Here is a 15,477-nt window from a genome sequence, read left to right as displayed (position 1 = left end):
CGAAATCGAAATAAACCATTCTCATTGTCAATTTGATTCATTACCTCATTCTATTTAATATTCGAATTCAATTTCTAATCCGACCTTCTAGGCTGGATTAAAAAAAAGGATAATTGGGAGAACTCCCATTCATCCAGAAATCAGAATCGGAATAAAAATTCCGTATATCAAACACGGACAAACAAATTCGTCCATTCTGATTCCAATTCCAAGATGAAAAAAGGGCAAACCATACAAGCCCTTAAAGTTATGAGTTATTCTGTAGTTATAGTAAGAAGCAAATAGCTCATTGACAGAAAAAAGAAAAAAAAACAATATCATTTACAAATTTATAGAAATAAAATATTAAAATTAACAATTTTGAACATATAGCTGTGATATTTTTCAAGTTTTGAGGGGTCTACTTGTAATTGTCCCAAAGGCAAACAAGGAAAAAAGCAAAAAAAGAAAAAGAAAAAAGAGCACCATGCATGTATATTATCATCACTATTATTATGTACAACGAACATTAAACCAACTCTCGCTCAGCAATCTAAGACAAAAGAAAAGGAAAACCTCTCCTCTTTTCAGATTTTTCTTTCCTTCTGCTAGAAAATAGAACATTTTACATGGTTAGTGTATCCGGAAGTGTCGTGGACACTCCTAAAACCCTACCACCAACGTCGGGGAAGCACTCGTGGCCGGGCAGGGGCCCGACCTTACCGTTGGCTTCCACCTTAATTGGGTACCTGAGAAGGTGGCCTTGGAGTGATCTCATCTCCTCCGCAGTGTATCGCTCCCAGTTCTCTTCAGCTATCTGGTTTACGAGCCTCACACAGTCTAACCTGCCCGGCTCGTCGAACCGGCCGTCCAGTGCGCCGAGGTGCTCGGCCCATAGAGACATTCGATACCCGTATATCTGCAAATGCATTTAGAGTAAGTAGAAACAGTAGGACGATACAAATGTTAAATGCATTTGCTTAGTTTAATGACTTCCAGAGAAGGAAGCCAGGCATTTGTCTAAAACAGTATAGAGCTTTTGGCTACGGGGGAAAGCGAAAATGAGTTTCTCGGCTTTAAAAGTAGCTCTAATTTAAAACTTCTACTTCTAGTTAGAAAAGGTAGTCAGGGATTTCATAGTTGGAAGAACTTTGTGATAGATTTTCCTTCGCAATTTGTCCCAATATAAAAACCATAAAGAAGAGTTTGCATATGAATGATAACATAGCTAAAAAGAAGCCCATCCCAGATTACTTTTAACTACAATAAATTAATTGAAAAAGAAAAAGATAATGACTCACTTCCTTATGGTGCTTAAATATTGATATTACGAAGATTGGCGTAAGAAAATAACCAGAGAATATCATAAATTGTCTCATAGACACTGAATTTGAAATCTTGCATATTCAGTATGATGGCTATTCTTGCTAGTTATGATGAAAGTGATCAACTCTGTACCTCTCATTTAATCACAATGCTCTTCAGAGTGGTATTCTATAATAGGAGGAAAGTAATCAGCGCCTATTTGGCCTCGCTAACGTAACAACATATCGACAAAGATAATTTGCCTGCGATAGAAACCGGAACCGAGATTCCAGGTTCTGAAATTACAGGCACCAATTGGAAGCTTATTATTTCCCCTACTTAAAAGAATCTTCTTCTCAATAGATACTAGTTATGCAATATGAATATCAGATAGATAATTTGTATAACAAAAACAGAACAATATCTTTCTCAGCTTGTGAGCAAAAGAGTGTTTGATAGAACCTGTCCATGTGGATGCCTCTTCTTCTCGGCCCATGTATAATGGGGTTGGTATGCGCCCATAGCGATTTCGGTATCTCTTGTTCCAGCTAGAGATCTTTGATTAATATTGGCTGATCCCAAGATCACATACTCATCATCTACAATCATCCCCTTTGCATGAACATAAATCATGAAACGCCGGTATTTTCGGGCCAAGGCCTGATTACATTTGAGAAAGATAGGTGTAAGTTCTGATAAANCTCCTCCGCAGTGTATCGCTCCCAGTTCTCTTCAGCTATCTGGTTTACGAGCCTCACACAGTCTAACCTGCCCGGCTCGTCGAACCGGCCGTCCAGTGCGCCGAGGTGCTCGGCCCATAGAGACATTCGATATCCGTATATCTGCAAATGCATGTAGAGTAAGTAGAAACAGTAGGACGATACAAATGTTAAATGCATTTGCTTAGTTTAATGACTTCCAGAGAAGGAAGCCAGGCATTTGTCTAAAACAGTATAGAGCTTTTGGCTACGGGGGAAAGCGAAAATGAGTTTCTCGGCTTTAAAAGTAGCTCTAATTTAAAACTTCTACTTCTAGTTAGAAAAGGTAGTCAGGGATTTCATAGTTGGAAGAACTTTGTGATAGATTTTCCTTCACAATTTGTCCCAATATAAAAACCATAAAGAAGAGTTTGCATATGAATGATAACATAGCTAAAAAGAAGCCCATCCCAGATTACTTTTAACTACAATAAATTAATTGAAAAAGAAAAAGATAATGACTCACTTCCTTATGGTGCTTAAATATTGATATTACGAAGATTGGCGTAAGAAAATAACCAGAGAATATCATAAATTGTCTCATAGACACTGAATTTGAAATCTTGCATATTCAGTATGATGGCTATTCTTGCTAGTTATGATGATGAAAGTGATCAACTCTGTACCTCTCATTTAATCACAATGCTCTTCAGAGTGGTATTCTATAATAGGAGCAAAGCAATCAGCGCCTATTTGGCCTCGCTAACGTAACAACATATCGACAAAGAGAATTTGCCTGTGATAGAAACCGGAACCGAGATTCCAGGTTCTGAAATTACAGGCACCAATTGGAAGCTTATTATTTCCCCTACTTAAAAGAATCTTCTTCTCAATAGATACTAGTTATGCAATATGAATATCAGATAGATAATTTGTATAACAAAAACAGAACAATATCTTTCTCAGCTTGTGAGCAAAAGAGTGTTTGATAGAACCTGTCCATGTGGATGCCTCTTCTTCTCGGCCCATGTATAATGGGGTTGGTATGCGCCCATAGCGATTTCGGTATCTCTTGTTCCAGCTAGAGATCTTTGATTAATATTGGCTGATCCCAAGATCACATACTCATCATCTACAATCATCCCCTTTGCATGAACATAAATCATGAAACGCCGGTATTTTCGGGCCAAGGCCTGATTACATTTGAGAAAGATAGTTGTAAGTTCTGAGAAAATAAAATAAAATAAAATAAAATAGAGTGTATCAACGGTCATTGCTGACCACTGTCATGAAATTACAGTAGAAAATATAAAGCAAAATAAGCGCATTCCAGAAAAATGTTTTCATGTAAGGAGAGTCTGATGCAAATAATGGATGCAAAAATGTACTATTGTAAGGACTAGTTAATCCAAAGAACCATACCAACCATTGTATTCAAAAGTTTTAATTTGGCTCAACCAATAAACAGATCAGACCAAACACAAAGAAGACTCGGATTTGGCTGGACTATTACGAAGTGAAGGAAAAACGCTTTTCTAAAAGCTCCTTCGACTAGAATTAGGAGAAAACTGTAAACAGTAACTCGGTTAAATATATTAAATAGAAGTTTTGTTGATCAACAAATTAATGCTCTTTCTATTTAGTTAATTTAAACACATGCCACACCGAATTTTAAGCAAGTTGAAAGCTTGATTGAAAGAAGAGATTCAACAACTTTGTTAAAACAACTATGCTGACAACACGGTAGTCATCTATTAAGAGTTCGGAACATTGAAATCATCTATATTTCACTTCAAAATAAGCGGCATTTGTGTGCATAGTCATTTTAGTTGTTTCGGCATTACCACTGTTATTTGGCATTGGAAGTTCTAAACATATCTTTAGCTTCGAGTTTGCATATGATCCAACAAAATATTTAAAAAGTTATATGAGGGCATCAAGTACTAAAAACAGAACAAATACCAATTTAATGATAAAGGAGAAAAAGAAAAAAAAACTTGGCATTGAATGATACAGTAAGCATTTTAACAACGTAAACAAATACATTCTAGATTACCACAGGACTATTTTCTGTAGGATGATCATAGTTCTCTGAAATATCACTGGGCAATTCTTCGCGGTTACCAAGACAGTAGAAGTTCAGGTAGTCCTGTGGATGCGCATTCTCAAGCTTCATAGATTTGAGCTCTTGCCCAATAACTTCATACATCATCTGCATAGTCTGACCCTGCGAAACTCACACATGCTAACAGTTAAAAAGCAAAATTGAACTGCAAAATTTGAACCCAAAGAATAACTTTTATAGAACATCGGAATTATGAAAAGTACAAATAGCATAAGCATCTGACAATATTCGTTGTGATCCATCTTTATAAGAGATGGCCTTTGAGACTCTCCCAGTCTAAAGTGGCATTCCTACTGAGTACCCATATTGTGTTTATAGTTCTCTCCAATCTCCGTGTGCTGAATGGAACTACGATTTCAAAGACAAGAAAAAGGAAAATACAATTCAATTGTCTAAAATAGTTGACTATAAATCATCTGAGGTCCATATGTCATTTGAAAATGTGGAGAGGCACTTATAACCCACAGTCAATTTATGTGGCCTCATGCAAACCGGTGATCTTAGCCAAAGGCATGCTATTGTCATTTTGCTACAAAGTGCTGAATGTGAAAGGAAATCACTTTACATGAAAATGCAGCTGAATGATGTTTAAAAGAATATGTTCCATAATTTCAGGGAGGCAGCTAAATGAAAGTCTAGATACAAGAAAATCTATTAAAATTGACAAAGAACAAAATGAAGGAAAAAATTTTAGATGCACCCTCTATAAAAGAATCTACATAAGGATTCCTCCTAGTAAGTTTGAATTTTTAAGCATTAAAAGAAGTTTAGTCTTTTCGTCTAATAACAATCCATAAACATAGATTTCAACATTAACATCAGTTTAATTATTCACGTTAACAACATTTTTTTTGAAATCTATTAGGTCCTGTAGGTAAGTAAAACCACCTGCCAGAAAAGAATCTCTTGCACAGAGGAAGAAGTTGGGATTCCTTCAGGCCACAGTGGTATCACTACATACACTGCAAATTGTTCACCAGCTCTAATCTTACTTGCAACTTTTAAGGCCAATTCCATCGGCACCAGGTTATCAGCACCTGTCAATGCCAACAAAACTGTGTAAACAGGTCTTCACAGCTCACAAGCATTACACCAAGCAGCATTACACCAAGCAAGCACTCAGAAATACCAGCAATAAGAACACCAGGAAGAACTTCTAACTACATACTACTCATCGTGGTTTATATTAATCCAGAATAAAAGGCATATTGGAGATCCCTTCACCATGTTAAGAGAAACACTTACATAATATAAAGAAAGAAAACCACCAAATAATCAGATTGAAATGTTCTACATCTTGAGCTGTTGTTGGTGCAATAAAGGCCACATAGTGCAATGATAAAGTGATTTTATTAAGGTGTTATTCAAGTAAAATAAATGCTACTGAAAGCAATTTCAAGCAAGCAACAACTATCTGAATCCAATGGCTGGCCAAAATTTGGTCAACCAACAAACTAACTTGAAAAAGATTACTTTGTCTCAAGCATTCTACATGCATATAAAGTTTGTTATATTCGCTACACTAAAGGCTTGTCTTTACATGCTGAGCGTAACTAAATGACATCGTGGAAGCTAAGCGACATTAGCATGTTCTAACACAGTAGCTAAAATAAAGGTACACTTCGCATTTAAAACATAAAATTACTTCTGAATTTGACTTCTATCCTGGATTTGGAAGATAATAGGCTAATAAAGATGGAGCATCTTTTTAGAAAGAACTGGATTGATTGATTACTGCATTCGTAATTAACATGGCATGCTGAATTTCAACCATAAAATATCATTAGAGGGGTTGGTTGTATAATTGATTGAAAATTGATTGCAATGTTAAAAAAAAAAAAAAAAACTTCATGTAAGTTCACATTTGTGGTAAAATAACATCTAGATGTATAATTAAGTAGGCTAAACTGGCTGTGCTCCATACCAGCATTCTTGTAGGATGGCCAACCATATGAAGAGCCAATAAAGTACTGATTTTCAATATATATGAAGTGCTGAGCAGATCTGATTGCCTTAATGTATGCTGTGTGGATGCTCTTCTCTACTATTAAGTTCTTCTGACAAATAAGGTTCTGCAGTTAAGCAATAGCAAAAGTTAAATCAGTACGAGTTGCAATATATACATGGATGTAGCACCAATACATAACTTTCTACAATGGTACAGCACTGAGCATACACTCGTATAAAAATAATCTTAAAAACTCATAACATGGTATGGCAGCACAGTCTACGTTGATTAAAAGTTGGGCATGCAATTTGTAACTTGAGCCGAAATATCAATCCCTGGATTGAAATGCCCATTGCCGAGATCTTAATGTATAAACTTATCTTTATGTCGAATGCATGAATAGAGATTTTAGCCCATAATACCAGAAAACTATAAAGTAGACAAAAATTACAAAATTTAAAAAAAGTTGGACTGCTTTTGCAAACTCAGGGAAAGCTGATTGGATAGCAGCAGTTATGTCGTTCTTTCAAACAGTCCATACTGAATTTCTACTCTGCACCTTAGTAAGTAGTTAGGCACTTGATATTCATTGATGAACAATACTGGAAACACACCTTTTCTATAGCTTCTCGAGAATTTTTGGGAAATCCTTTCACTGATCCAGAGTCTATAGATCTGAAAACCTGAAGAACTAGAAAGGTAAATGGGTTTACGAAATTGAGAATGAAATAAAACAATACACACAAAAATGAAAAAAAAAAAATGCACTCCAACCTGAACATGCCACGTTTCAGGGTCTTCTTGGGAGGAAACCCATAGACTCGGATGATCATTTGGAATTGTAGAGGACGGGCTGAGTATCCATGAAATTCGCTCCAGTTTTAATAAAGCATCATCCTTCCAATGAGATGCTTTTTTAAAACGCTCACGCAATCTTGTTGCCTTTCGCCATCGCTGCTCGAAATTTGTAAGGATATCATATACAGCAGGACCCTCAATTCTGCAGTGCATATCATGCCATGGTTCTCTGGGCCCTTTAGGATCTGCCTACGGGAGAAATATGAATGCTGATAAGTCTAAACTAGGATGAGAAGCATAGTCTGTGTAATAAGAGAAATTACGAGCATCATGCTGATTTGACAAAATATCAATCTTTTATTTGTTTCAGTCTTTTCTAGATGAGTGATAGTGAGAAATCGAAAGTTATAAACAGTTGCCATTAGAAGTTCGTACGAGTGTGAAATTTCTCTTGAGATTCAGAAGAATTCACAGGTTTTCAAAGAAAATGTTCTTCAGAGCATGTACACAAAAATGTTGAAATATTTGTTACGACATATATAGTATCCTCATATGCTATGTGAGGATATGCTATGTGAGGATACTATATATTACGACATATTTAGAATAGGATTATATGATATGAGATACCTAGTTATGTCGTAACAATATTGATTAGGCAGAGATCAATGTTAGTCCCATTTGAGTATCCAAGCACAGGAATCAAAACTAGAAAGTATGAGTAGTTATATCATCAAATGCCTCTCACTGAACAAAAAGCCCCCAAAATAGCAATCTGGTAGCTCTTTGCACAGTCTTCCTGATAAAAGTTGGAATCACTAGATACAACTTTTGTATTTTATAATGCAAATCAATCAAGTGCTATTCAATCAATTATACAAGCTAACTCAAACAACTATACAAGCTAACTCAAATATTCAAAGCCAAATATCACAGGCAAGTCCAAGTGTAAAATCAAACCAATACAGAGAATCTTGTGAAAGTAGTATATTGAAGCTCTTAGTACATCTCTTATGGTCGCCAGTGATTCTTCTGTGCAATATTTCAATCCAGGCTCTGTATTTTCTCCATCAAAGGAACCTATATCCTGCTGCAAGAGGGGGTCACAGTATTCCTATTACGGTGACCCAACTGCACCCAAATAACGCCCCATTTTGATAGTATGGTTCCTGTGAGAGTTGTGTGGAAGCATTTGTATAATTTCAGAGTAGGCTGGTTAATAGGTGAACCAGTTGGCTAGGCTAAATCAACCAGTTGACAATGATGAGGACAACTGTATACTCTGTTTAGGACTTACTTTGTCCCTGAACAGACTGGATCAGTCAACCTCTTTTCAATCATTCCTTGCAGTTTTCCCTGAACAGACAGTGGATCAGTCAAACCTCTTTTCAATCATTCCTTGCAGTTTCAATTTCCAATTAATCTCGTCCATTCATTTCTTCCCATGATATATGAAACTTATCAGAATAATATCAAGGTTATAGAACAGGAAAACGAGAGATATGAAGATTTGAGAGAGATGGATGAGTTTTAACAAAAGAAAGAAAAGGCAAAAGAGAGAAGAACACTAGAAGGATGCTAAGCTTTCATGGTCCAACCACTCAATCTAAAGTTAGTAATATGAATTGTCTCTAAAATCAGATATACATTTCATGAGCCTCACAAGGTATTATTTCTACAAGTCCAAAATTGGTTTATGAATGCTTGCAAACAAGGAAACCCGGAGCTAGAAGAAGGTATTTAAGAAAGAAATATACTCACAGCAAATGTGGGATTGTGGAAATCGCTTGAAAATACAGTATCAAGATCACGAAAAATTCTATGCTGTGGTGTATCATATCGGCCATCACAAAGATCAAGTCCTCCTATGAAAGCTGTAATTTTACGGTCATTTCCAGAAGCCTGAGTGTCAACCAGCAAGCACTTTTGATGGTGAGTATAGAGAGTTCCCACAACCTACATGATCAAGAAACATAATTAATCTAGCGATAAATATACTCAAACCAAAATGCAACCATGGTCCTCAATCACCTACTGGAGAATTGAAATTAGCCCAAAAACTTTAATTTGCAAAATCCTTGCGTCATTTGTTAGCACATTGATCCTTCAATTAAAAGCCAATGCTAAAAGATTATGAATAAGTACAGAAACTATTTACCATGTAAATGCATTGTGGATGCCAGGACAAGGAAAATCCTGGCCAGCATAATTCCACACAATTTAATTCATACGGAGTAAAAAGATTATAGAAGAGTGTTTTAACAGATTTACCCAACATAGAAGGACTTGCACTGGGGACCCATTTTGAAAATTGAATGATTCGAAAGCAAATTGAGTTTGCATAGTAGGTTGAGGATCATTAGCGCATTTTGTATATAAACTTATGACTAGCTTCCTACCTTCTGTTTGACAATACTAAGCTTGTTGCTGGGATAACGTGGCGATAATACGCAGATGACAGAAGAGTGCTTGAAGAACTTACGAGTTTCTTCGTCATGACTTTGCATCACGCCCCCCTATAGAATAGCAAATCATGAAAGCACACATAAGGAATAGGTAGAAAGACATGATCAGAAAACTGTTGAACATTTAGAGCGAGACAAAATTTTTCTAATGGCATACGCTAGAAAATGTTACAAACTAGATAGAACTGGATTCAATTCATGTATATAGTTTGGCAAGAGATGGATAAATCATACCATTATGTGTAAAATCTATTAAATTAGACAACAAGAAAATAAAGGTGGGAAAAGCTGACCAAACCCATCCTGCCCCAAAGTTCATTTGATCCAACCTAAGTTGACTTACAAAGTCAATAACCTGAACGTAGATTAGATACATGCCTAAAGCCAGTTGAGAGCAAAGCGAACCGAATTTTGGGATAACTACCATGTCAATTGAGACCTTTACAACCCAACACCCGAACAAACCAAAACCTGAGAGACCCAAAACCTGGAACCAGTTGAATTCAAAGCAACCTGAAACCAAAATTACTAGACTCTGAGATAGCCAAGATCTGAAGCACCTGATATTAGTAATAACAATGACTCGATAAAACAAACCTATATGCAAGAGATGACACCTGAACACCTCCAAATTAAACCTGAAAAACCAAACCGAATCGTACTGACCCAACCTGTGACAATCCAAATCAAACAACCTTCCAAGGTAACCCAAATGCAAGCGACCCAAAAACAGATATGGTCCCAGACATGAGCAATCAAAAGAACGAAACTAACCTAACTAAGAGGGGGCGAAAATCAGTGACCGAAAACTCAAAATGAGTCGAGTCACATGCCTAAGCCCTAATATACCAACCTAACAGTGCCACACCTACAAGATCGCTAATCTGACTACTTAAAGAGAGGGTATCTTTGGGTTATTGCATCACTACAGCAAATAAATTTTATCAAATTTGACTACATATCACGGATGAGATTTGCCTATGCTATAATAAATCCTATCAAATTCTTTCTGCATGAATGGAAATCCTGCATAAATAAAAGCTCCAAACAAATTTAGGAGTAGATTGATAAACAGAGACAAATCAAAAGCCAGGTAGAGGAGGTAAAATTGCAATACCGTCTTGATGAACAGCTTATCATGAGAGGTCTTATCGTCCCACACGAGCAGCAACACCCGAACCCCCTCCTCGGACTTGTACTTGAGGAGCTCGCCGAGCGTGAGCTCCGTGGCGACGCGCGGGAGCGGCCGCGTCGGCTCCCTCACCAACTTAACCCTAGCGTACACCGACCACCCGACAATGTAGATGAGATGGTGAGCCTCGAGGATCGCCTGGCACATGTCCTGCCAACAAGTGCCGTGCTCGAACACGCGCCCATCCTCGAGCTCGATCTTCGGGAGCTCCCCTTCGCGGACGTGCGCGTCCTGGTACAGCGTCACCGCCCCGCCGCTCCGCAGGGGGAAGTACGCCTCCCTCACGCCGCGCCTCTCCGGGTCCCCGGCGATGCCGATCCGGTAGAGAGGGGTTTCCTCTGCGGGGACGAAGGAGAGGGCGACGAGGAGCGCGGCCCCGCGCTTGGGCGGCTTCCCGTTGGGGCGGCGGAGGGGGAGCCACTCGCGGATCGCGCCGGCGAGGAGGCGGGAGGCGGGGACGGACGCGGAGCCGACGAGCTCGGCGCCGAGGAGGTCGTCGTCCTTGACGTGGAAGTTGACGGAGGCGGCGCGGTGGGCGAGGGGGACGAGGTGGTGCTCGTTCCACTTAGGTTCTTGGGAGTTGGGGATGACGCGGGAGCGGGCGACGACGGCGCCGGCGACGGAGACGGTGACGTAGGGGTCGGTGGTGATGATCTTCGCCCCATGGCGGCGATCGCGATCGCCTTCGGGATCGCCGGGATCGGAGGAGGGTTTGGGGGTGGGGATGAGGGAGATGCACGGGTCGAAGCAGCGGCGGAGGTGGTCGGAGAACCAGTCCATGTTGGGGAGGCGCCGCGCCTCGATGATCCAGAGGTCGAGGTCGCCATGGAGGAGGACGGGTCCATCCGTGGGGTTCTCGCCAGAGGAAGAAGCCATGGGCGGCGGCGTCCCCTACATCGCCGGAGAAGGAGATCAGCAACTAGGGTTTCGCCGGAGCCAGGGTTTTGTATGGGGTGAGGAAACGGAGGGAGGGAGGGAGGGAGGAATCTTGAAGTAGTGGAGGAGACCGACAACGGTCACTTATTTAAACCGCATGGGGACAGAGGGGGAATATAACGTCTACAATTCTCTAGTCTATATATCTAAAGATTATTTTTTTTTATTTTTTTATTTTATCTTTATCTTTGCGAAAGCAATTCAATTTGGGCGCGACACGAAAGGAATTCATGCTTTTCACTGTATGATATATGATATTATTGCCTAAACCTGGTCTATTATAGACCACTTCATCTGTAGTATTATTAAGTGGTAGAAAAATAAATTTTTAGGGTAAACTTCAATACCACTCCTATGATTCGCACTTTCTCTGCCGTTTAAATTTTGTGATTTAAAGTTATCAAATTAGTGTCTGTGGTTTTTTTTTTTCTGGGGGTAGCTCCCTCCGTTAATATTTTATTAAATTATATACAAAAAAACTTTAGATACACCATCTAGATTTATTGAATATTCATTTTAATATTTTTAGTTTTAACTTTATCACTGATTTAATAAAAAAAATTAGTAGGAAAAATAATAAAAAATGAAAAATAACCACGGAATACTAAATTAATACACTATAAACTGCAGAATATTAAAATAAAAAAATATGAAATCATAAGAGTGTTATTTGAAGTTTTTTTCTAAAATGTTATGTTAAGAACTTAAGATTGTTCCGGCGGGTAGCTTTACTAGCTATGATAAATATGATATTAAAAAAAATATAGAATTACCCACCGTCCCTAGAGCAAGGGGCGAAGGGCTTTGTGGTTGGTATCCGAGACCCAAGTTCGAATCCTAGTTGATTCACATTTCCAGCTAAGTTTATTTCTAACTGATCAAATAAACGAAGCGGGTAACGTGCTACCTATCTCAAAAAAAAAAAAAAAAAGAAAGTAGAATTTCAAATAAAAAAAGTAGAATTTCAAATACTTTGTTTTGAAAAATATATTTCTCTCCTTATCATATCTTATAATATGATTCTCACTTTTTTCTTTTTTTCTCTCTCTCATCCGTGTGCAAGCAATACCCTTCTTTCTCTCTTTTGCACTCTTTTTTATAACTTGCTAGATCTCTTTTATAGTTTGTAAGATCTTCACAAATTATAAAATATTATCACATCTATTCAAGTGCAGGCAATAATACCCTTCTATCGCTTTTGTTCTCTCTCTCTCTCTCTCTCATGTATTGCTAGAGTTTAAAGGGCTTTTTTTATATTTAGTCCTCTGACAAATTTTTATTTTAAAAATAGTCCTATCAAAATTTAATTTACAGAAATGACCATAGGTCTGCCACGCAGGTCCTACGTCAGCACCACGCGGGCGGGGCGAGGGCCAATGTGGTAAGTTAAACACGGTGAACCATTCACTGTGTTTAGACACGGTGAATGATTTACCGTGTTTAGTATATTTTATATGTTGAAAAGAGGAATAGGGAGTAGGGATGTCAATAGGTATGGATATCCGAAATATTATCCGAACCCAAATCCGAATAAATTATATATATATATATATATATATATATATATATATATATATAATTTATTCGGATTTGGGTTCGGATAATATTTCGGATATCCATACCTATTGACATCCCTACTCCATATTCCTCTTTTCAATATACAAAATATACATACTAAACACGGTGAATGATTCACCGTGTCTAAACACACCATGTTTAACTTAACACATTGGCCCCGGCCCCGCCCGCGTGGTGCTGACGTGGCGCCTGCGTGGCAGGCGCAAGGTCATTTTTGTAAATTAAATTTTAAGAAGGCTTTTTTAAAATAAAAATTTACCAGGAGGCTATATGCAAAAAAAGCCCGTTATTAAAATATTATGAAATTTATAATCTTCTTAAATCTGCCTTATCTAGTAGGGGATAATTTTAGCTGCGACTTATCTTGTCTCCCCATTCCCCACCATTGAGATGAACCATAGAGGAAGAGGAGAAAGAGTAAAAGTTATTGAAACTGAGAAGATAAAAATGGCAAAATAAGGGTGACTAAAGGCAATGGCAAAATAAAGGTGATTGAAGGCAATGGCGATTAGATATACTAAATTCCAGATTGTAACCCTTTGGACAGTGGATACGATTGTATGTATATATTGTCGGATCGTTGGTGCTAACCATTAATCCCAAAAGCTTGAGCTGTTAGAAATACACAACTAATTCACTTAAAGCATAGAGATACAGCGCCCACAGGCCTTGATTATGACTCGACCCAACCAACCTCACGCCACTTCGAACATGACTCGACCTACCCAATCTCGCGCTATTTCGAATATAACTCAATCCAACATTATCTTCCGTCACAAGATAGGATGCTGGCCCATTTAAGCCAACATATATGATGAATATCGAGTACGCGGTTTGATGATTATGTAGATATCCAAAAGTGACATGATGTTATTTTGTGATACCGAACAGTGATATCGATCCAAGGATACGTAGACCATGGGTGTAATTCACTTTTTACTTGAGATGAGATGATAATTTAGAAACCTTGATTTGTGGAATGGAGACTAGGATAGAATGCGGGTGTGATTGTGAAAACGGGATAAAATATCTTGTTTGGCAATAAAGGGAGAGATATTTTGGTTGCCAGAAAGATCGGTAAAAAAAGAGATGTCCAAACTAAAAGTAATCCAGTAAAGATGATCAGTGACGTACGTCTTATGATGTATGCCAGAATACGTTATGACAAGCGAGATACATTATCATGTCTGATTCTAATAATGTATGCTTAGAATGAGTTCAGCTTAAGACCTGATAGAGCAATGCGCTAATGACTGGAGGAGGGTGGTATATGAGTATGGAGATGATATTTGCTCTTTTTTATCATATCCTAATTAATTACCTGAGTTTTGTTTCTAGCTAGTGTTTTGCAGGTAGGATTTGGATAACATACCCAATGTGAACTATGTATATATAGAGATGTCACTTTATTCTATAGTTGCATTAAGGGCATGTTTGGTTCGTCGAAAGTGAAGCATCGAAAATGATACTTTAAGAAAGTGACGTCTTATCGGTTGTTTGGTTTGCGAAAGTGAATATGAAAGTTACTTTACGAAAGTGGACTGATAAAGTGGGTTATAACTAAATCTCACTTTTTTGACTTCAGCTCAAAAAATTCAGAAGTCACCGAAAGTGGAGAGTTTAGCTAAGAGATTATATTTGGTCTTAACTTTAATATTTAAATTTATTTTTAAAGTTCAATTTCACTTTAAATTTGAATTAAATTTTTTATCACATTCTGAATTTTATTTATAAAATAAAATTCAATATAAAATTTTAAATTCAAATTTGTGACTTTATATTTATATTTAAATTTAAAATATAACATTTTATTTTTACTTAAATTTGAAGTCTAGAATTTAAATTTAAATTTAAAATTTAAAATTTTAATTTAAATTTTAATCAAATTATTTTTAGTTAAGAACTTTAATTTGAAATTTGAATTCAAATTGTTCCAAGTATAAATTCAAATTATTGACTAAAATTTGAATTTAAAATTTATATTTTCAAGTTCAAATTCAAATTCAAATTTAAATTTGCTATTTACATTTAATTTCAATAATTAGTTTCTGTTTGAATTTGAATTATGAATTCAAATGGATTTGAATTATGATTTAAACTCAAATTTTAATTTTAATTTAAATATTAATTTAAATTGTGAATTCATATTTGAATTCAAAATTTAAGATCAAAGAGTAAATTAATATATGATTTAAATTATAAATTAAAATTATGAATTCAAATTTGAATAAATGTTCTAATTTTTTTGAGTATAAGTCGTTTGTTTATATTTTCACTTCTTTATACATAGTTTAATAATCAAAATGACAAAATTATAGTTTTAGGTTTTTACTTTATAGCCAACTAAACAATCGAACTAAATAGTGACTTTTCTAAAAGTTACTTTTGTAAAAGTAACTTTTTTCACTTCATCCACTTTTGTGCAACCAAACATGCCCTAAGTAGTAGTATAC

The 15,477-nt window shown here is 36.9% G+C and overlaps 1 protein-coding gene across 5 annotated transcripts; it reads right to left on the bottom strand.

The window, feature by feature from the left end:
- On the bottom strand, positions 447-11,573 carry LOC109713030 (phospholipase D delta-like). Of its 5 annotated transcripts, none has more exons than XM_020236948.1 (11): positions 10,436-11,573; positions 9,253-9,369; positions 8,611-8,809; positions 6,830-7,098; positions 6,670-6,738; positions 6,032-6,179; positions 4,996-5,144; positions 4,091-4,209; positions 2,822-2,853; positions 1,747-1,985; positions 447-898 (listed from the first exon to the last, which is right to left on the bottom strand). In XM_020236948.1, the coding sequence occupies exons 1-11, from the start codon at positions 11,384-11,386 to the stop codon at positions 605-607; spliced, it is 2,586 nt and encodes an 861-aa protein (XP_020092537.1). In that variant the 5' UTR covers positions 11,387-11,573; the 3' UTR covers positions 447-604. The 5 variants fall into 5 exon arrangements, 3 of the variants coding, with proteins under 3 accessions (XP_020092537.1, XP_020092536.1, XP_020092535.1); XR_002217031.1 differs by lacking the exons at positions 447-898; positions 1,747-1,985; positions 2,822-2,853 and adding exons at positions 2,033-2,126; positions 2,669-2,811; positions 2,978-3,175 and having other exon boundaries at positions 4,039-4,209; positions 6,830-7,102; positions 8,615-8,809; positions 10,436-11,572; XR_002217032.1 differs by lacking the exons at positions 447-898; positions 1,747-1,985; positions 2,822-2,853 and adding exons at positions 2,033-2,126; positions 2,669-2,778; positions 2,978-3,175 and having other exon boundaries at positions 4,039-4,209; positions 6,830-7,102; positions 8,615-8,809; positions 10,436-11,572.

This window comes from Ananas comosus, linkage group 7 (assembly GCF_001540865.1).
Source record: "Ananas comosus cultivar F153 linkage group 7, ASM154086v1, whole genome shotgun sequence".
Lineage (NCBI taxonomy): Eukaryota > Viridiplantae > Streptophyta > Magnoliopsida > Poales > Bromeliaceae > Ananas > Ananas comosus.
The sequence above is the reverse complement of the archived record's forward strand: the minus strand, read 5'-3'. Positions and strand labels throughout refer to the sequence as shown.